The sequence below is a fragment of the Python bivittatus genome, unplaced genomic scaffold (genome assembly GCF_059951505.1).
Source record: "Python bivittatus isolate LINGU-HERP-01145 unplaced genomic scaffold, Pbiv_v1 ctg000020_np1212, whole genome shotgun sequence".
Lineage (NCBI taxonomy): Eukaryota > Metazoa > Chordata > Lepidosauria > Squamata > Pythonidae > Python > Python bivittatus.
Window position 1 is genome coordinate 87,480,468 of NW_028277030.1, and position 22,358 is coordinate 87,502,825.

At 39.2% G+C, this 22,358-nt stretch overlaps 1 protein-coding gene across 2 annotated transcripts; it reads right to left on the minus strand.

Annotated features, from left to right (window-relative positions):
• Window positions 1–2,825: 2,825 nt before the first annotated feature.
• Window positions 2,826–22,296, minus strand: URB2 (URB2 ribosome biogenesis homolog). 2 transcript variants are annotated; one of them, XM_025173526.2, is made up of 10 exons: window positions 21,952–22,296; window positions 20,211–20,347; window positions 18,388–18,564; window positions 13,647–17,037; window positions 12,586–12,746; window positions 11,616–11,726; window positions 9,783–10,016; window positions 8,422–8,512; window positions 7,373–7,512; window positions 2,826–3,480 (listed from the first exon to the last, which is right to left on the minus strand). In XM_025173526.2, exons 2-10 carry the CDS (start codon window positions 20,334–20,336, stop codon window positions 3,283–3,285), a joined length of 4,629 nt encoding a protein of 1,542 aa, XP_025029294.2. In that variant the 5' UTR covers window positions 20,337–20,347; window positions 21,952–22,296; the 3' UTR covers window positions 2,826–3,282. The 2 variants fall into 2 exon arrangements, with proteins under 2 accessions (XP_025029294.2, XP_015745426.2); XM_015889940.3 differs by having other exon boundaries at window positions 21,940–22,296.
• Window positions 22,297–22,358: the final 62 nt, after the last annotated feature.

Consider the following 22,358-nt stretch of genomic DNA (forward strand, 5'->3'; position numbering starts at 1 on the left):
TAGATATTTTGAAAAGAAAGAGAAGCTATGTTCCCATGGCACATTTTATCTGTGACTAACTGGATAACTACACATCACTCAGTGAACTCAATTTTCTGGGTTCACACAACACCCTGAATCATAAACTAACTACAGCGGCTGGATTCACACAACACCCTAGTTTAAAATATGACTGGCTAATTTGTGGTTCAGTGTGGTGTGCAAAGTGGCAATGTGTCAGTTGAATATCATGTCTAGAATTCCTTGGAAGTCTCCCATCCAAGTATTAACCAGGCAGAAAACTGCTTAGCTTCCAAGGCAAGACAAGCTAGCCTGTTTGCCACCTGAAGGGTGCTTTAAAAAGATATTATTTGTATGTCAATTTCCTTCAATATTTCTGTGTTTTTTTTAATACTGTGGAAGCTTTACATCTCTAAACAAAACAGTGGCTCATCACAGCACTTGACATTTGAGAGGTAGGGTGGATTATTTTACATCCTAGTTTCTTTGGGTATTTCACCCAGGGCCCTTTCAGGGGGGTACCCACCCCGTTGCCATTCACTAGTGGCTAAAATGCCAACAGAAGCAGAGTCTGATCCTGCAGTGAGCGTATCCATTCCTTTGCTGCATTTCTGCTTGTTATGAAATTGAGTTTTGTGGCTACATGGACTTTTGACAATAGCCCCCTCTTGTGACAGAAAGGTTACACTGCAACGGGCTTCAGGGATTGTAAATATACGTCGTGCCTGTTCTACAAAAGGAGAAAAATGGGTTTTGTTCTTGTCCTCCTGCTTGGTATTTTTGAGTTACTTATCCAAAGGCAAATTAAAAATTAGCATTTTTGTCCTTCAGGATGGAATTGACAAGGTTTGGGAACTTAATCCTAGAATATCCAATATTGGTTTGCCTGGCAGCTATTGTCGTAATGATCACCAACACTGAGATTACCATATGCAAAGATCATTCATTCATTCATTCATTCATTCATTCATTCATTCATTCATTCATATATATATATATATATATATATATATATATATATATATATAAAAATAAATAAATAAAAATACAGGAACATTAAAAAAATGCAAACACCAAGATAGATTGTTTATTCCACCTGACTCAGTATTGTCTATGTCTTCTGTAGACAACCTGATGGCCTCCAAATGTTTTTATAACTCCCATTATTGTGCTGGTTGGTACTAATACAAATCATCCTTTAAAACACCAGAAGGCACCAGGTTGTCTACTCTTGTTCCAGCTTATTTGCAGCAGTTCTTCAAGAGTTTCTCCAAGGCATGACTGAAGATGGAGGAGAACTGAAGATGAACATTCTGCATATGCTATGCTGCTAAGGTGTGGCTCTTCCTATAGATTATAATAAACACGAAGCTTATCATACATTGATTACATGCCATCAAGTTGATGTTGATTCTTAGTGACCACACAAATAGAACTCCTCTACAATGATTTGTCATTAACCTGGTCTTTTGGGTCATCCAAAGGTGCATGCATCAACACTGTAATTGAATCCAGCTACCTTGTATCATACATATATACAGTACATACATACTGTAAAATAATAATCTGATTTTTGAGGCCTAGCTCCACATTCCACTGATGTGTACAAAGCTCATACTTCTCATCTGTGCATTCGTTCACTATGTGAAAGGGATCCACTCATGTTAAGCTCTTCAGTGCAAAAAAGCAAACCTTGCTGGACTATGGTTCCTTTGTGTTTGGAACTCCATAGTTAGTTATTCATTGTACTTAGAAGCTCTTTACAAAACTGCTGAATTATGTGCCTCAGGTGAGAGCAGACTGGACTTTATGCCCTTATGACCCCATTCTCGTACTCTTTCAATGCCTGATAAGAGGGGTTGTCTTGAATTGTCCAATGTCAGAGTCCATTGGAGTTGGGTGGCTGAGAGAGAGAGAATGAATTGCCTTTCTGAGCCATGAGAAATTACCGTCACAAAATATAGTTTCAACTTGAAATTCCCCTGTGGACTATTTAGAGGTAGGAGACTTAACTAGTAGTGTCAGGGCCAAAATTCCAGCACAGCATGGTGGACTCTCTTGACCAGAAGACCAGGAATGTAGGGAATATAAATAAGCATTCATCAATAAACAATATAAAAGCTAGAGGTGAGGAAATCTTAGTTTCCTGTCCTGAGAGAGTAGTGCAGCAACTGTAGTGAAGAAAGAGGATGGCCTTGAAGGACAAGAAAGGCAACAGATAAACAAAACTTGAGCCCAGGTCAAGAAAGTAGTTTGTGAAAACAGCACAGACAGGCCTCCCTTAATTCTCACGAAGAGGGAAGAAAGTACCACATTCAGACTTGCAAGGTTCTGTTACTATACCTGCTCCAATAAAAGTAGCTTTTGGTCTGCATGGTGCCTATTTTTTTGTCTGGTTTACCTGATAGGGCTGACAGCAGGAGAGTTTGAAGTTTCATATAAATTCTGAACTACCATTTCAGAAACAGTCAACTATCTTACATGGCCATTGTTTCCTAGAGTACAGTTTCTAGCTGTGTTTATCCTTGTCTCAGTGGGACTCTGACAATTAATGTGACAATGTGACAGGCCAATAACAGAACATCCATGTTCTGTAGAAATTTTAAAAATGCTAAGACTTATGTATCTTGTAAAGCTGGCTTTAATACAGCCTCAAAATGTGTACTAGTTTCTTTCAAATGTGGTATATTGCAAGCCTCCTCATTTCCAGCTGGCTCTTTGCTATAATGCACTGGTGAGAAATGATGGGATTTATAGCCTAACGCATCTGGAAGGCATCAGGTTAGAAAAATCTGGCTTAAGGACATAGAAGAGAAACAACTCCATTTTAAAAAAAATAATTACTATTTAGATTTAATAGTTATTAATATGTTACATGTATAATACAAAACCTGTTCAGTCTAAATATAAAAATAACAGTCCTATCTCAACAAGAGAAAAGTTTTGAACCCATTATCCCTTACTTCAAAAAGGCAAAAAATGGTGCTTATTCATACCTCAAAATTTTGGGCCATTAATAAATTTATTTTTTCTTTAGCGAACTCGCAGGGGTCCTTGCAATATACAGTATTTAATACAATTTCCTTCAGAAATGTTTGCTTGCAACCCTGGAAAAGCAGAGGTTTGCTCAAGTCACCAAGGCAGAGGAAAAACACCACACACGCTTGCTTCAAGGCACATGGCTTTCTCATTCCAAATCAAGTGACTTCATACAGAAGAAAAGTAGGTGTTCATCCCATCCAGGTGGAGACTTTTCCCCCAGATCTCAAAAGAATAATTAGTTCATGCTTTGTACTTTTCATCTCCTTGCTTTAAAGCTTTGTGATAATGAGTATAATCGTGATAGAGCTCCTTGAAAACTTCTCTCACCCCCGCTGGTAGAGAGACATTTAAGAATTTGATGTCGCGTTCCTTGCAGAGATCTATGATATGATAGATCCCTTCCGTTAGATGTTTCTTTACAGTCGGATGCAAAGTCACCTAGAGCGAATATAAATGAGTTTATTAATGCTTGTTACCAGGGATTAATGACAACAAACACCCTCATTAGGAAAAGCAGTGAAGAGAATCATTCATTTATTATCCCACTTGCATTAAGACAAAGATTGTTGGAGGTATAAAAACTCCAACCTTAACATGATTAGAATAGAGGAAAAGATCTGTGATTTCTTTACCAAACTGTAGCCTATTTTTACTGTCAGTTGTTTTTAATTTATTTTTATTCCTCTGTGTATGCTAGCATAACAACTTGGTTATTTAACAGCCAGAAATATAGAACATAAATAAATATTGCTATAGAAATGCCTGGATTTATTCTGTTTAGCAATCTCCTTTGACAAGACTGCCACACTCAGATACGAAAGCACTTTTCCTTCCAATTTTATCAGTTTATGCCATGAGAGAATGACAGAAATGTTCATATCAAAAGTACAAACAGTTAAAAAAAAAATACAGAGATAAAGCAACAGTAAAACATCTACAAGCATGTAAAATAATCAAATGGTTCAGGTGACTGAGGACAAAACTGGATATGTTATAGACAGACAGGAGGTAGATCAGGATCTAGTAGTAGATCCCTGGGTGATGTCAGATCCCACAACTGAGAAGCTATAGCAAAGGTGGGCCCATTCCTATAGTTCACAATCATGGGTTCTTATGAGCAAAGAAGTCTGAATTAAGCCAATCTCAATACTGCATTCAAAACACAGCCAAATATACTTTATTTAAATTAAGCACAATTTGTATGAAAAAAGACAAAAAATTAATCAGGATACTGAACCCCTACCTGACCAATCTACATTTCTTTCACACATAGGCATGTTTTAATGTTATTTGTACTATTTGATGAAACACCGAATAACACACATTAATAACACTGTCACGCTCTTTCAAAAGCATATTTTTGCAGGATTCAAGATTGCTTTATAAAGACTTGCAGGCTATTGAGCATGGTGCATCCAAGTATACACTCAGTCCAGGAACTGATCGCTGCCAGAACCAGCTCAATGTTTTTTTTCTGCATAAAAATCCATTCCTGGACTTCTCTATCCCTCCAGGCTTTCTTTTTTAGAAATATAATTTTTAAAGAAGCCATTAACTGCTGCATTCTTTGCACAGAAGAACCAAAAGCCCTAGTTAGTCTACTCAAATCATCCAAGAATTTACCAGGAAATCTTTCAGTATTAAAAACAAATTTTAAACCAAGAAAGATACATATGCAATTCCCTCCCAAATAAACCACAGCAGAAATGCCCCAAATGATGCTTGAAAAGAGTACTTTTTAATAGATTTTACAGTCATCCTTTAAGGTCTAGAAAATAGGTAATAATCTAGGATTTCATTTTTCTATCTTATGACATAACATGTTAGGTCTTTATCAAGATGGAAAATATGAAAGAAGGAGTGCTGGGATCTGCTCACTGATGTGCCTGCTGGTTGACCACCTTTGATTCCTCCTCCACTCCCTCAGCTTCTAATTCTCTGCTCTAGAGAGTCAGAGGATTCATGAAAGTTTAGGGAGAAAGCAAAGAAGAGGAGGAATCTGCAAAAAGTGTGCCATTTATGAACAAAAGCCCTTTATCCATTCCCAGATGTCTACCTTGAAATCAAGCCATTCAACTGGGTCCTCATTTGTCTACTGAAAGTCTCCTGCTAGATGGTTATTTTGGATTCATTATATTTTCCTGGACTAACTTTGGTTTGGGAAAAAAATATTCCCAGCACTATGGCTGCACTCACGGTTAGCAATTATCTGGGAATGAATCCTACTAAGTACTTATCTACGAGTGAGTCTACAAAATTAAATCAGACTTTTTATTTAAACACCCTTTCCAGTACCAGAGTATGTAAGCATTACGCACCCCCTTCTATCTTTATCTGCTCAACTGAGAAAACCAAACATTTCTTACGTAATCCAAAAAAATCTAAGGGTAAGGTCACCAAAGCTAAAGACAACCCTGGGAATCAAACCTTCTTCACATGACTACTGGCTGTTCCTTTTGGATTTCATGAATCCTGGCACCATCTAAGTAAAATGCCAGGTCTGGCAACATTTTCTTGCTGTGGCTGTCTCAAGAGGTAATCCTGCTATTTTTACTTCCAAAAGTATTCCCTCCTTCTATGTGCCAAAACCCCAGATTAGCCTCATGCTGCCAGACGTGTCATACTAATTTCCTAGGAACAGAAATTAAAGAAAGGGCTGTCATTAACATTAAAGCTTTTTCTCTTTTCTTTAGGCAAGTAATAAAATATTTTTCTAATGAAATGAATTTTTAATTGTGACAGCATAGTGGGGAAAGGGGGAGAATAAAATATCAATATATCATCCAAGGTAGCTGTGAACCCATTCATACCGTGAAAATGGTCCATCTTTCTCACGATTTTTAACAAAATGGTGGCATCCATGTTAATAGCAAACCAGGTTTAAAACCAGCATAATGTTGTGTAAGGAACCTGCTATTACAGCCTTCAAGCTGCTTGCAGGAAAGCTCAAATGGGTTTAGCTAGGGTTTTTTTAAAAAAAATTTTTAAAAAGTAAACTAAAATTCTGCATGAACTGTATGCTTTGCTACTAATGTTTAATTAGTAATGCAGGTAAGATAGAATGCATTTTGCTCTGAGTGCACTGGCTTGCCTGCTTTATGCAAATATTACAATTAATAAAAGGGAAGTAGAAGTGATACTGAGAAACTAGGAACAACAGACATACAGTCTATGGATCTATAAAGAAGTACAAAGAGCCCAATCTTGAACAGTTGATCCTTTAACTAGTGCTTGTGCAGAAAAACTCATTTACTTTCAAGTTCTTTTATATTTGCCTCAGTGTGTGAGTGTTAGAAGTTTGCTCTTAGTCAATGAGACATTATTACTGAATCCCCTTCTTCAAAGTGGTTTTCCAATAGATTTCCAATTTTCCATCATGAAAAACTAGGGCAACTGCAAGTGAGAAAATATGGGAGTGAATCAGAGTGCATGACAAAAGGAACCATGCTGATCTGAAGCACATTCCCCCAGGCCAAAGTTTGCCTCGGTTAGTTGAACTGAGTCATTTTCTGAAATGCCAGTTGAAGAAAAAAATGTGAACACTACAGTAGGAGGTATGTTAAAAATCAGAGTCACTTGCAGTGATTAATTTCTCATTTAAAGAAGCATTTGCTTCTCATTAAAAAAAATGACTGAGAATGTCGACCACAATAAGGGACAGAGGGACAACCAGGTTGGCTCCAGCAAGCAAATAAAAGATATTTTGTTTCCTACCAGATGAGCAGGATAAGGAGAATAATACTCAACAGAAAAATCAGTAGAGTGAAGGAATCAGAAGTTTTGGAAAAATAGAATTTCCTTCCTCAAAATGATACAGATTTTGGAGTTAAAACACTGTGTAAGACAAGTGCCTGTTGCACATATCTGCATTCTAAGTCTAGGTGTACTTTATGAAAAATAGATCCTACTGATTTCAGTAAAACTGATGTCCAAGCAGTGGGAATGACATTATTTAAACTTCTCTGCTCTAGTCTAAGTATCCTGGAAGTACCACAGACTAAGATATCCAAATCATTTTTAAAACTGATTCCAAGTGTCTTTCAATATTCTAGAATAGCATATTGAACCCAATACACACCAGATGCATTGGATTACAGTCACCAATACACCCAGTCAGTATCATGGTCCCCAACAGACATGCCAGTTGAGGATGATGGAAGCTACAGTCCAACACTGCTGGAAGACCTAGACTTGGGCAAGCTGTTTTGTGACATGAGACTCAATAAACATGTTATTGAATTTTGCCCATACATCAGTTTCAACATATTCCTCACTTCTCATTTCTTAAAACTAAAGATTGTTTTCTTTCAACTAAACAGTGGGTCATTACCTTCTGCAGTTCGATCACATATTGGGCTACAATGAAGGCTGACAGCACAGTGAAGTCTTCTGTTTTTGCAGCAATATAACTATACATCCGCTCCACCAACTGGGCACACTTCAGTATAGCTTCAAATTCATCTGTGGTCCCTTGGAAAACAAAAGGTATTGAGATCTAATATTGCATTGGGTGGGGGGAAGGGAGGTAATTGTTGTCTCTCCCATCCCCCAGCAAATCATAGGAGCAAATTTACCAATGGGCATATGAGAGCTTCCTGTTAAGCAGCTGCTCATACTTCTAGGCCAGTTATGGGCTGTAGTAACATTAATAACTTCCCTGGCATGCTGATGTAAGAAGGAAGAGTGTATACTTTTGAGGGTGGTATATGTATAATTAGATCTCCTGTGATGTATTCTTTTCTTGTTGCTGTAACGTTATATCTTGTTGAATGTAAGTTATCCTCTTACATTCATGCCTCCTGGAGTGATACCGATAGGACCCAACTCTGAAACTCAGAGGACATAGCAATAGTAGTTCAATATGGAATTATTTTTATTGCACCTAGAATCCTATAAGTCTTAGATGGGAAGAATTAAAACACGAGTATTCATAGGAAATATTTAGAAAAAAATAATCATATATATACTGTTACGTGTATGCTTATTTCTGTTCAGGAGCAAATGGATTTGTGTGATGTAGTCATTGGCTTCCAAGTAGTGCCCACATCTTTTACCTTTCCACACTGTTTACCATTGCAGGAAAGCCCTGCATGGTCTAGATAAGTATTGATCCAGTCATATGGACATTCACTCAGGATATATCGAGTGGGCTTATTTCTAAGCGTGGGTGTTAGGATCACAGCTTTAGGTTCCAATCATATGCATGCTTAACAACAGATGAACTCAATTCAAACTCAATAAGACATACACAAAGAACAACTTAAAACCTCAAATTTGGTTATGTACAGTCTTCCAGACTTGTAAAAACATTTTACACTCAGGAAAGGACATGAGTGCAGAGTAAGGTGAAAATGGAATACAAGATAATATATGTCAAACCTCTGTCTCCTTTTTGTCTCCCTTCATGCATCACAGAAATAACCAATCGATGAAAGCTGTTCAGAAAAGATGGAGCTGCTTTTAGCATCACCTGGGTAACAAGCAAATATAACACTGGATAAATGTACATTGAAGTTAAAATGTAGAGATTCAAAAATCCATACTCAAAGTAAGTAAGAGATTGAAGGCAGAGTTCAAAGCCACACTACTCTGAAGTCTGCTTTTGAGAATCCAGAAGGAATAGTCTTTGACATATGTAACAATAATCCATAATTGTCTATCATTTCTTCCAAAGTTCAGGACAGAGCCCTACCAACATGCAGCCGCAATGGCAGCATCCATATGCAAGAGGGAAATATAGACAGACTGAAGAAATTCTGAGGTTTACAGACATTTAAAAAAAAAAATCTTACAAGGGAGATAATCCAGAATACTCTAAAGCAGTGTTTCTCAACCTTGGCAAGTTTAAGATGTGTGGACTTCACTTCCCAGAATTCCCCAGCCAGCACTGGCTGGGGAATTCTGGGAAATGAAGTCCACACATCTTAAACTTGCCAAGGTTGAGAAACACTGCTCTAAAGAGTGAAACAGCAGTGATGAGGAAAGGGAAGGAGAGGAACTAGGTACAAGATGGAAGCAGAAATGGAATTTACTTGATTGGTAGAAAGGGACATAGAGAAATATTAAGAGGATATGCAAAGAACCTCCTCATGGTTGGGATATGTCATCTTCTGGCTAACATTACAAAATAATTTTCAAATATCCCAAGGATGAAAACAAGAGATCCTGATAGAAATGATGAAAAACATGCAATATATTTCGATAGCTCCGGCACATTTTAAATTAATTCCTTAATTAACAAGAAGGGAAGGGGAGGCCTTCTAAGTCAAATTACAAAGCAAATAGAGTTCTTAAAGCAACTGTGTTTGGGATGAACTGAAATGCCTTGAGAGCTAGGAGATCATGGCTATATACTCTTTTTTTGGATCCAGGATTGCATCTGGATCTTTTGAAATGTGCCAGGAGTCATGGGTATGTGAGAAGCAGAAAAAACAAGTTAAAACAGAAAATGGGTAAGTTCAAAATAAAAACAGTGTTTTTCTTAATCCCCATCCAATTGCTTCCATTAAACTGATTTCCCCCACCCCCAACTTTATGCATCCTTAAAGCCACTAACTTTAATTTTCAATTATTTATCTAAACTTGATGTCACCTTAACAGGAGTTGAGAAGTAACACAAAAATCCTATGGTGCCGGGGTGGGGTGGGGTGGGGTGGGGTAGTTTTACCACTCAGGCATTAGATCATGTTTCATATTGCTTTTTAAAATTAAGATAATTAAGTCAGCAGCCTGCTCCTTACCTTAGGGTGACACTGCAGTGTGGAAAAGAGCACTTCGTGGATTCCCAGGAAGATGCTATTATACACCCTCTGGTCAAGAGGGACAGTCAGAAGGATGTTAAAAACAAGAGTAACGTGATGTGGGTTGGAGAGAATCCCTTCTCCGTATCTTAGGAGAAAAGCTGCTGCTTCCAGTATAGGCACAACAAGAACAGGGAGCAGGACCGGATCTTGAGAAGCCTCTTTGATTTGCATCTACATTAGGAGGAAGGAAACACAAATAGTAGAACACATGCCGTATGTGTGGCGGTGTGCTTCTCCAGCCTCAAAACTCCCACTGCAAGCACACAATGCTATGCCATTTTCAGAAACAGTACGGTTTTCTGCAAAGGCAGCAATGCTGACAGATCCGTGCATATCCACAGTCTTTACGTGCCACTGAAAATTTGCTTTATTTTTGATATCTCTGGCTCTGGCATATGCCAAGGGAAAAAAGATTACGTACTGGAATGAAATCTAGAACTCTTTTATTCAATCGGCGCTTAGCTGCATACAACTTATTCTTTAGCACAGTTCAGCTGCTTCAAGATCGCACATCCAGTATGGAGTTACTGGATGAGTTTATACTTTTTTTTTAACCTGGAAAAGCATCATGTTTCCCCCAAAAGTGGCTATAGAGTTCACTAACTGAATGGGCATCAGAGGAAGCTACCTGAATGGTATGATGTCATTTAATGATTTAATTCTCCCTTGTGCTATTTTGCAAAAAAGCAAGCAAATAAATACAACTATACACATAAATATAGTGTAGTCCTATATAACCCAAATAACCCAATCTCACTCGAAAAATAAAACATGAGGACAAGAAATGAGGCTTCTATTTTTCATTATTAGTTTTATTTCATAATGTCCTTTTCTTTTACACTAAGGAACCCTACTGCAGGGATGTCTTAAAAAAGACAATTTGAAGTTGCGAAGTAGGAAGCTAGTTCCATCCCCAACATACCTATATTCCATACACATTACCTTATTATTTTCAGTTCCTTGGATATGAACTGCTATGTCTCCTAGCAATGTAACATGCACACAAAAATTGAGGGTACAGGAAGAGAAGATATAACATCTGATTTAGTTTCCCACTTTCCATCTTCTGTGCATTAGGGAAGTATTTTTCAACCTTGGCAAGATGTGTGGACTTCAACTCCCAGAATTCCCCAGCCAGCATTCCCCAGTTCACACATTTTAAAAGTTGTCAAGTTTGAAGAACCCTGCACTAGGGAATGGGACAGTGGTGTGTAAAACTTCCTGTACTGGAACTTCTAACCTCAGAGTGAACTGTTCCAAAAGTTCTGGAAGTGGTGTGATCCTGAAACAGGTGGTTCCTTGTAATTGGACATTTTGCAAACCACCGGAGTTCCATTCCAGTGGTTTGCAAAATGTCCAATTACAAGGAATTGTGTGCATGAAGTTCTTTGGGTATATATCACAAAGTGCCTGCTTGCCATTAACCTGTATATACCAGAGCTTCAAAATCTTCAGTGGCCTACAACATGTAATGAAGCACAGGATATCATTCTACTGCCAAGGAAGCCAGGAAGTCTGGCCATACAGGAAGCTGCATACAGTAGCAATAATATCCAGTGCGCTTTTGGAGTAACTAGATTTAGAAAGCATACAGCATTGACATAGTGTTGGTATGAACTATTTAGTTCTCAGTCTTCAGACTAAGACTACAATATGAAAAGAGTGTGCTTCTTTTCTGTGTGTGTGTTGGGGGGGGGTTCAGTAGCATAAACCTAAACCAGTGACCTAAATTCAGTAGCATAAACCTAATCCAGAGACACAGGTACTTACAGCTAAAGCAGTGATTATCTGGGGACTAGAAAACCAGAAAACTTTCTCTTTCTCTCCACTTAGAGGGCAGCCGAGTAGCACTTTCAGTAAGGTAACAGCTGATAATACTATCTGCACAAAACACACCAAGAAAATAAGAGTAATAAGCACGGTCACTTCAAAAAAGGTAAAAGGTAAAAGATACAAGCAAAATGCAACCTAGAAAATATTAGGCTAACCAAGGTTTTATAAAAATAAATGAAATCTAAGCATACAAAATACATGTAGAAACTAGCACCCCCAAGATGTTGTCTGTGTAGTGTTATTTTTAAAATATTATCTTTGTACCCTTTTCTCTGAAGCTTACCAATGCATAGGCAATTGGACAGGTAAGCACATTACTTAAGCATTATATCAACAGACTAAAACTGCAGTTTTAGAAGCAGGTTTTTCTGAATGATGCAATTTACTCTTGCTCATTCAGAACTTGGACATGCTTTTGGGAAATACAGACAATACCCAGATCACATAAGCCCTGATGTATGTAATTCTGATGTTATGCAAGAAGGAAAAACTGCAGCTATTATGTTTCTGCATGCAGATGTGTGATTTGATATGCATGAGAATCAGCTTACACAAGGATTCCTAGAAGACAATCTTCGTGTAACCCAGGAACTACCTATAATATAAGATTTAGGTGCAGAGTATACATTCTGTACTCAGAAGGTTTCTGGGTTTCATCCCCAACTTCTCCATGTAAAAAAAAATATTCCATGTAAAAAATACAAAATAGAAAACCTTGGTTAGGTCACATGCCCCAGTAGAAGTAACTTTTGAGCCTATTCATTTTGATGTCTCTTCTCCCTATGCAGCAGCATATTGCTGTTCAGCAGCGATGTAGTTCAAAAGCAAGGAACTGGATGAAGGCAAATGCTGACCACCATTGATTCATATAAGAAATTCAAAAGAAAATGAACAACATTGTCCCTACTTCAGGAGTTTGTTTCCAAAGGTTGCAAACATTCAGTCCCTCAATCAGCAGCCTCAACATGGTACAAAAGTCATCAGTGGTACTATTCTCCACCAGCTGGGCAATCAGTTTGGTCAAGGGCACATCTAGATCTTGGATCAACTGGCCTTTGATTTCGGGACCTGCAATAGTTCAAGAGAAACCATCATCCAAAGTCTTAAGGCCTGCAGACTGCTGATAGATGCTGAACGATTCTTGCACAGAATTTCCCTTCACTTCCCCCACAGAGAGATTTACTAAAATGACAATCCAATATCATATTTATTATTTTATTTGTACAACATTCTTTTTTCTTATAGTGTAATAGACTTGACAGTTTTTCTCACATGCCAACAACAGTAAGCATCTCCATTTCTGCATCCAGAAAGCAGGAAAATAATGAAAGGTCTAGCTTCTCCTGTCCTGTGAACTTCCTGCCAAAATCTCAAATTGTTTCTATCAATATAACTTTCCTTAAGTTATAAAAAAAACACTAGCAGAATTTCACACAGTAGTCACACAGAACCAGGGTGAAGAGAGGGGATTAGGGTGCCTTTAAGGTAACAAATTTATGCCCTAAAAATTCTAGAAACCACAAGGAAATCAGGCAAATTGCCCCAAACTCATCAAAAATATAGACGAAAACTTCAGTGCACTCTGGTGAAATCATATCACTGAATGTGCTTCTAGCAGGCCAGGGAGCACACAAAGGCAAAAGGCTATGAACAAGATTCCCAGCTCTAGAATTTCCTCATAAGAGTCACTGGTTTCACTTCTTCACTAACAACTTACTGGACTTTCAGTCACCTCACAGCCATGATAGACAAAAAAAAAACATTCTTAGAGATATCATTAATTTGTGCCACTGCTGGCCATTCAGTGGTAACACTGACCTTTCAACTCTTTCACAATCTTTCTCTACTATTCCTGTGTGCTGATTTTTGATCCTTACTCAACACTGGCTCTCTGAGACTGTTTCTAATCTACCATCTCCCTTCAATATCTAGGAGAGGACTGAGGAAATAAGGATTGCAATTCCTTACCTGCAAGTAGTTTTCTGACAGAATTAAATATGGCAATAGAAGTGATGTGTGGCGGATACAGTTCTGGCATGGAACAGAAAACAGTTAAAAACTGCAAAGCAGAGTGAAGGAACTCGGGGTTGCCATCTGCCAAGTCAAGTTCTCTCAATATTTGATCACAAAAACTTTGATACAGTTCACTGTGAAAAAGTTGCCAGTTTTTGCTTGGTTGCATCAGACCCTCTAGTTCATTCTCATCAGCTGCAAGAACCATACACTGAAAGCAAGATGAATCTGCTCTTAGAAGAGTAGTAATATGTGGTATAAATGCCAAAGGTAATGGCTGGCCTTTTGTGTTGTTTCTAAGACAGAACTTGATAGTTGCTCCTGTTTGTAACATGGCCTGTTTAAGAAAAATAGGTAGCATTCCTGAAGCCTGTGGTTTTCCATGCTGCTGCTGCTGCAGATATGTAGCCAGAATGTGACACAATGCAATTAGTGCCACTAGAAGAACCTGGTCAGCTGCAGGGCTCCAATGCTCAGACTGTCCAGAACTTGTTGAACATGGTTGACAAATTGTTATGAAAGACAGGAACTTTTCCAGGTTCAGTTTCACACTCTGCCTCCTTTCTAGAGTTACCTGAAGATATTGTTCCAAAAAGACTTGGAGCTCATGAAGAAATTCGTCCCAAGCAGCAATCTTCAAGACACTGCCAAAGGTCTTACAGATTGCAAACAAAGAGGTGAGGACAGCTTCGAGAACATCACTGGCATACAGAACCTTGAAGGATGAGTTTGCATGTCTGCCAGCCTGTAGGCATGCTAGAAGATGGAAGCAGGTTGCCAAGAACTTCAAAGATAAGGCTTTGTTGCAAGAAATGCTTGCTCTGGTATTAACAGTCAAAGAAATCAACAAAAGAAAGCACCGTGTGAAGTCCAAAGGAAAGAAGCTGTCGACATTCAATGCTGAAATGATCTCTAGTACACCCAAGAGCTCTTTGATATGCTCTTCTTCCAAGGTAGCATAAGATCTGTCTTTCACTAATGACAGTATATTGAGAGCAACTTTTTCCAAAACTGCCCAGGAGGCTGAAAAGTCATTGCTAGACCTTATGCTGGCCGCATGACCAGAAGGGACAGCTTCGCACCATGGAACGTCTCCTGCACACAGTAGCTGAAGAGGCTGACTGGCAACGTCTGGAAATGTAGATGAGAGAACACTAGCACAGTGCTGAATTATATGGCTTAGGAAAAAACAGTGTAGCATCTGCAGTTCTGGAAGAAGAGAACTGTGCAATAAATCCTTAGACACCTTCTCCACTGTGAGTAAGGAATCGTCCTCATCAGCAAAAGCTGCCTGGGTTTGCTTAACCAATAGTGTTTTCAGTAGCATCTCTGCAGTATATTCTGTATCCTTCTCAGAAAGATAGGGAAACAGGACAGGAAGATTTGAGACTACCAGGTGCCAATGTGCCACTGGATACGTAAGAGTCGTTATACTACTTGCACTGCCATCCCAGGGTTCTGATTCTTCTTCGTCCGTGTAAGCTCTTCCAGATTGAAGGATGAAGGCCCCAGCAGTCTGCAAAGTCTGATATGATGCCTCTGTCCAAGAGCTGGTATACATTAGCATCTTCTTCATTCTTTGAAGCACCAGCCATTCAGTACAGTAGCTGCTCATTGAGGAGGAACGTTTCACCAGCTGATCTATTTTCCCCCAGCATTCTGCATCTAGACCAGGAAATATGGCTGAGAAGTCCCAGTTTCCTTCAGAAGAAGCATGAAGCAAAGGGTTTACCTGAGTTAATGGAGAGCCGTACTTCTTGCAATTTAAGGCAAAAAGAGTATCACTTTCTACCCACACACAAGCAAGAAGAAGGGCTGAGTTACTGACCTTCTCTGTCCAAAGCTCAAGTTCTGCCCCTTCTGCCTCAGAATCTTTCAGCAGGTCAAATAAAACTTGGATGACATTTTTTTGCATTGTCTCCAGTAGGCTTTGAGTGCGATTCACAACAGACAATGGAGTGGAATCATCTAAACTCTTCATGTGAAAGAGAATAGAATACAGCAATCTGCTTATGGACAGAAGCTTCAAGGCCATGTCGGAATCCCCCTTGACATGAGGAATGACAAAAGTCTGACATTTTTCCATACTGAGAGCTACTATGTCCAGCACTTGACTGGATGGCAGATCAAGAAGACACTCACACAGCTTGGCCCTGATACCGGCTGGCAAAAGTGGGAGTCTTGACTCTTCTGCAGCAGGACGTAAAATGACTGATAAAACTTCTTGGAAGAGATTTTGGAACTGGCGCAATTTGGTGTAAGTGGAGAAGAGAGTGCTAACAAGTGCCGTCTGAGCCTTCTTTGTACGCGGCTCAGAGACTTCTGCGTCAATCCAAGCCAAGGCCACTAAGTCATCCAAGTCAGGATCCACAATCAAATGATTTAATGAAATCAAGGCCTTGAGACATCTAAACCAGGCAGGTATGGTGGCCTGTGAATGACTCATCAGCAACTGTGCTAACCGGCGGTAAAAGTGGAACTGGACCTCCTTGTGCCGAATCCGATCGGCAGCAACATTATAAATATTACTGCTCAGCACCAAATTGAGAAGCTGCTCCACTGCGAGCAGCTCTGAGCTCCATTCTGATGCTGGAAGCTGGTTGTCCCAAAGATTCCCTTGCAGGCAAGAAATCCGTAAGCAACCAAAAAGCTTGGTAAGCATGTGAAAGCAGACCAAATGGTCTCCGGGCTTATTATAAATCTCTAAAAAAATCTTGAAGAGCAAAGGCACAGAATGTGCTACCACTTTTCCATGAAGAGCTTGCTCGCAAAAGGCAGTGTCTCCTAAAGAAGCCTGGATTGTGCTGGCCGGTAGCAGCAGATTTTTCAAGCCTCCTTTCTTTGTGCTGACAGTTTCCTTTTCTGGCAACAGCTCTTCTCTGTAGGATGACAAGAGCTCCTGTTGGAAAATACCAGTCTTGAGCAAAGTCTCTACATGATTTCGGACTTCCTTGCTCAGATGTGTACGAAGGCGATTGTCATCTGCTTCTGTCCATACTTTAATTGTTAGCAAGTACCTAAGCAATAGGCATGGCTGAAGCAGTTGTTGGATCACCTGACCAAATACTCGATTTGCATTGGGTTGCTGCCGCTGAATTAGAAGGTACTGCCTGAGGCTCAGTTGAAGGACTTCAAACAACTGGGAGGATACAGCATCTTCTGACGATAACTGCCAACAGGTTAGCCAGGACAACTTACTTAGAAGATGTACCAGCAGTTCAAATTTTGCAGTATAAACTATTGAAAGAGGAGGTTTGGAAAGGATGCCACTACAACAACTTAGCACTGCACTGACGTTCTTCAGTGTTTTTTGAGAGTAAGCAAGAGAAAGCTTTTCATTTATGACCTAAAGATGAGACAAAATACAAAGGAGAAGTAATGTTCAGTGATCTATATCAAAATTAAACTCAGTGACTTTTTGTGTATTTCATTGTTATCTGCTAAATCACTCAGTGTAAACAGCATTTTACGTTTTCTTTCCCTCCTTTTACCTTTGGTCTCCTTTAAAAACTGCACTACCTAAACCATTTGTTCCATCTCTTTATAATGACAGTGGTTATGGAAATTCAGTCTCATCCTGAGGATCCAAAAGTAGACAGATAAAATGGCCTTTACAAATGGATTATAGGCAAGGAAGGTTGTATAAAGGTGAAAATCAAATCAGGCAATGACTTAGTAAAAATATCTATCACACTAACACAATCTGATTTCCAAAGCAACATCTGCCTTAGTGGGCCTTGTACACAAAAGAAGCATTTCTTGTCATCAAGCCTCACAAATCTGGCACCCTAGAAGTGAGAATCACACCAGAATTCCGAAAGGCATCTTTAATACAAGGCAGGGGTAAAAATATAATCTTGAAACCTTAAAAATCCCCAGGCAGCCTTTGAAACATTTCCTTCCCATGGCTCCCACATCCAGGCTGTGCTGCCTTTTTTCACACCAACTAAACTCCTCCACCTGCTTCTCACAGTCTCTCATATTTTTTCACTAAAATACAAAACATCTTTTACCTATTCCCTAAAGCCAAAACGTTATGCTCTGTTAAAAGCTCACTGCTATCAGTGCAATGTTGTTCTTGAATAACATGTAGATGCTCAAGTGTAACAAACAATATCCTTGAGCTGGGAAGAAGTGGCATCTAGTTTGAACATTTCAAAGTATAATGCATTGCTTTAGAGTCTCATTTGCAGTTCTATCTTATCTCATGAAGATTTGTTTTAATTCTTAAAAAAAACACCAAATTATAGCCACAATATTACGTGCCACAGTGATTCTAAGTCAAAGTTAGTTTGCCAATCTGCACATCTCTATGAACTTACTGGTATCTGACAATATTCCTGTCAGTACTAATATGCTTCCATATGCTAAACATATACACCCACTATACATAAACAACTACAGGATCATAACTGTACTGCCCAAGTTGGCACCTTCCAGATGTGTTGCATCAGCAACCCAAGAATTCCCTTGCTGGAATTATTTGAGTTGCAACCCTAACACAGTTGAAGAGAGCTAAACTAGGATAGGCTGTTGGTAAAGAAATACAGCTTCCAAGGAGTATCAAATTATTGCAGAGAAATTTGCAGCAGATGTGATGAAAAAAGAAAAGAATCAGCAAGATCTCAAAGCAATCCATCCACTATTCCCAGAGGAAGACAGATCTATGTAACAGTTTATATATCTGTAAATGTACCTGGGCAATTGTAAAACGCAGAGTGACTGTTTTTCCATCCTTGAAGAGATTCTGTAGCTTTTTGCTGTGAATGATGCTGTCCAGGTACATCCAAAGCTTCTCAACTATTTCATCTGGCAATTCAAGTTTCTTATTGTAGCAAGAAACCAGGCTATGACTCACCCAGTCAAGTAAGACCTGCATCCCCCAAAATACCCATGCACACATATTAAGAATGATTACTTTAGGTTGTAGGGACAGTTGGGAACACAAAGCAGTTTGAGGCAAATAATGGTGTTTGATTCCTAAAAGCAAGCAGATCTGTCTCACTAACACAGTATATGGGAGAACAGCTCAACATTTATGCATAAATTAATAGGCTCCCAGTATTACAATTAAAGAGATGACAAAATCTAGAGATCCATTCTACTTCCTCATTAACAGCCCTCATCTTCTTGTACGTCTGCTACGTAGCTTGCAACTAAAGCTGCCTTTACCTGTGGGACTATACCTGGGCACGCCTGTTTTTTTTACCACAATCAAAGAGACCTCTCCCAATTTCCAACAGTAAGGATTCCCATAGAAGATCTTTAAACTTAAAATTTGGATCCTATATATATTGGATGTCAATGGATGAGTGATGTGTCCCTTCCAAAAATATACTAAGGCTACATATTCATGTGCATGGAAATACTAGGAACATCACTGGAAAGGCAAAATACACATTTAATTTTATACGACACAGAGAAACACATGTAAGACCTATAGCACATAACTGCATAGTGATATCCAGTCTTACATTCTAAACCACTTTGTAAAAGAGTATATTTTATAAGTAGTCCATCTGCTCACAAATGAGTATCAGTGCTAGTTGGTCGGGACATTTCTTAGAATTTTCTAGATTAGCAATCAGCCTGGAAAATAATGAATTATCGCCCCAAATTACAAATGTTTCCTGCTACTACCTTAACAGACCCTTAATTATCAGTTAGATAAGTTGCTATTTACAGACTTAATATAATTCAGTCCTTGTAAAGCATGCTAAATCACAGGTCTCTGATTTCAGTGAAAGTTGACCCTGTGCTTAATGTTCCCAGTGATATCAGTGGGGCTATTAGGAATCCTTAATCCCAGCTAGACTGTACCTTTATTAACTTTTCAGTTTGGTTTCAAAGGGCAGGGTGCACATTTTAAAAAGAAAGCAATAAAATAGTAATAAATAAATTTAGTTGCTACTCAGGAAATCTGTATCCCGTTGATGAAATCCAATGTTAGAAGCGTATTTCTGCTTGAGCAATAGATCATCTTTTTCTTCTGCAACCTCCTGCCATGTCCTCAAAATCTTTTCTTGGACCGGTTGCAAAAAGACAAGGAAATCTCCCTCTTCTGTTTTAAAAATCCACCTAAAATGTGGTGCAAAATTGTTGTCCCCCAAATATATTCCCCGTGTGTAGAGAAAGAAATATTTTTAAGAAAGACAAGGTAGCCTAACTTTAAAAAATGGCAAAAGAATGGCCCTAGATGTTTACAGAAATATCCAGTACATTTATATTTCCTTCAAAACAATTTCTAATATTACAGAAATATAGTCAGAATGGTCTTGTGATAAAAACAGCCTCTCATGAAAAACAACTTGACATCTGTGCTAGTCAAATGCTTCTTCAAATATCAAATTCATTCTCAGTCATTTTCACTTAAACTTGGATAAAAATAGGCAATAAAAAGTTTTGAATAACGAAGTTCTCTTTTGGTTCAAGAAAGAGTGCCTAGTAGGTTCAAGACTTCCTAATATAAAAACAGTATGAAACACCTTTTAGGGGAAAACATTTAGTGAAATACATTACTTGTTCTTTGTTTGGAAGGAAACATTGATGAGAAATCCATGCAAACCGAGCCAACTTGAGTTTGTCCTCCCAAGATGTCTTTGGGCTTTTCAGCTTCAGATGAATACCAGAGTAAATTGCAGCCATGGAAGTAGCACCTAAAAATTATTTAAAGCTGAATATTAATTATGTTTCTAACCAAATTCTCATGACAGTCCTTAAAACAGTGCTGCATATCTGTTCTGGTCTGCAATATAGTTGATACAGGTTGAAAAAGGGAAGCCCTATAATTCAATTCTCATGCCTTCTAAGAATTTATTCATGGTAGTCTTTCGCAAGTCTCCCTGCACACATGTCCACCATTGGAATATTGGAATAAAAACAAAGAACACTGCTGATCAACCCTGAAGAATTATTCTAACACCACTGAGAGACCTGAAATGCCTTTTCTTATGCTTAAGAAATAAGAAGAGAGCATTTGCTAAAGGAAAAAATGATCTCATGTTAAGAGATGCCTAGATGTCTTTTCATCAGCAGAATAAATGATGTTTTGAAGGGTCTGTTCTTTCCTAATTTGAGATTCAGCTTACAGATTGATTCTAATTCTGATCTAATTCTAGACCGATACCCAAGAGAGATAAGGGCAAACTGGCACTGTTTAGAAACAAGCTAGCTAACCCAGTGCACCTAAGCATAGTAAATCACATTAAGATTCACCAGTTCATTCTATGGCAGCTTCCTCCTACCCATTTTCCCTGTTCTTATAGTGGCAAGGTCTGTCCACATTGACATTGTACATGAGAGATTCATTATATACCAAAGCTGTGCAGTACTTCAAATGCACTCTCCAAAAAGGGGTTGGAGCACCCAGGAAAAGATACTGATTCCTTAAGATAAAGATAAGTGCTACATTCATTTTCCTGCACACACCAACTGTGCTAGTATGAGGACATAACTGTTTCAATAAAAACTGTTCAAATCAATAAAGTGTGTCATCTCTACCATTGCCAAAATCTGTTTACTGTCTTCACATTATTTCCCTCTTTCTCCCTGCATCAAAAGGAAATAAAGTTTGCATATGCACATTATCTGATCAGATTCTTACTATCAATTTACTGTAGTGTTTACTTCTTATAGATTTATCACTTATTTATTATAGATTTACTATAGTGCCTTCCCCCAGACATGGAAACAACTTGTTACGGACCTACCAAAATGGTCTCTCATTTCCCAAATTCGTGTAGGAAACACTTCAAACAAGTCTCTGCCAGAAGTTCTCATGCAGCAACCACAATCCCACCTCAATATTAATCAATCAATCCCAATATTAAAGTAAGGGCTTCGACACAATGCCTCACCAAAACACACAGCCAGCAGGCGAACCTGTGCCCTCTAGATGTTTTAACTATAGTTTCTATCCAACCCAACCTTGCATGGCCAAAGGCCCTACCTTGCTGACTTGCAGCAACGTTGGGCTACGTTCTTCGGAATTCCCAACCGGTCTCTGACAGCACAGAAAGGTGCAGTCTAAAATAACCAGAGGGCATCTGCCCTGCTAAGGGTCTTTGCACCGCAGTCAAAACTAAGAAGCAGGAAATTCAGGGCAGGCGATATGACTTCCAGGAAAGTCTGCGCTTGCCACCGTTCCCTCTATCACAAGAAACAAGGGGGGTTCCCCCTGGTTTTCCCAGAGTCGCTTATCTCACGCGTTATGAAGTTTGCAAACCCACACCCAGTGAGAGCTGCTTACAAATCAGCCTACACAAGATCGGTTTCTAGCTGCCTTCCAGAACTTGCCGCCCTGCCAGATCACAGCTTCCAGAGTCCCTTGCTGGTCGATGACCGAAATACGGTAAAGAGACTTGGCTTCACTTCCACAGTCCACCCATAGCTCAGGCAACAGTTGCGTTAGTGCGAAAGCGGAGGACTGTAGTCCATCAGAGCTTCAAGGCTACTCTGATGGCCGGCACGCAGTTGCACCGTCCGCCGGACACTCCGGCAGGCTTCCTCCGTCCCGCGACGTACACGGCAGGCGGGACGCCTTCTCTTCCCACGAGCTGCCCAGATGCTCCACGCACGTGCTTCTCCTTCCGGCACCTCCTCGTGCTCTTCTCTGTCACCTTTATCCGGATGGGGGGGGAGGGCTAGCGCAGGCATTCCTAGCTGAGC

Excerpts from the sequence above, each read along its gene's own strand:
- URB2 (XM_025173526.2), bottom strand. The coding sequence starts at position 20,336 with ATGGCTGCAATTTACTCTGGTATTCATCTGAAGCTGAAAAGCCCAAAG. Across the intron at positions 17,038-18,387 it reads TGCGTTTTACAATTGCCCAG|GTCATAAATGAAAAGCTTTC; the intron begins GTACATTTACAG and ends TCTCATCTTTAG. Across the intron at positions 11,727-12,585 it reads TTTGGAAACAAACTCCTGAA|ATAGTATTATCAGCTGTTAC; the intron begins GTAGGGACAATG and ends TGTTTTGTGCAG.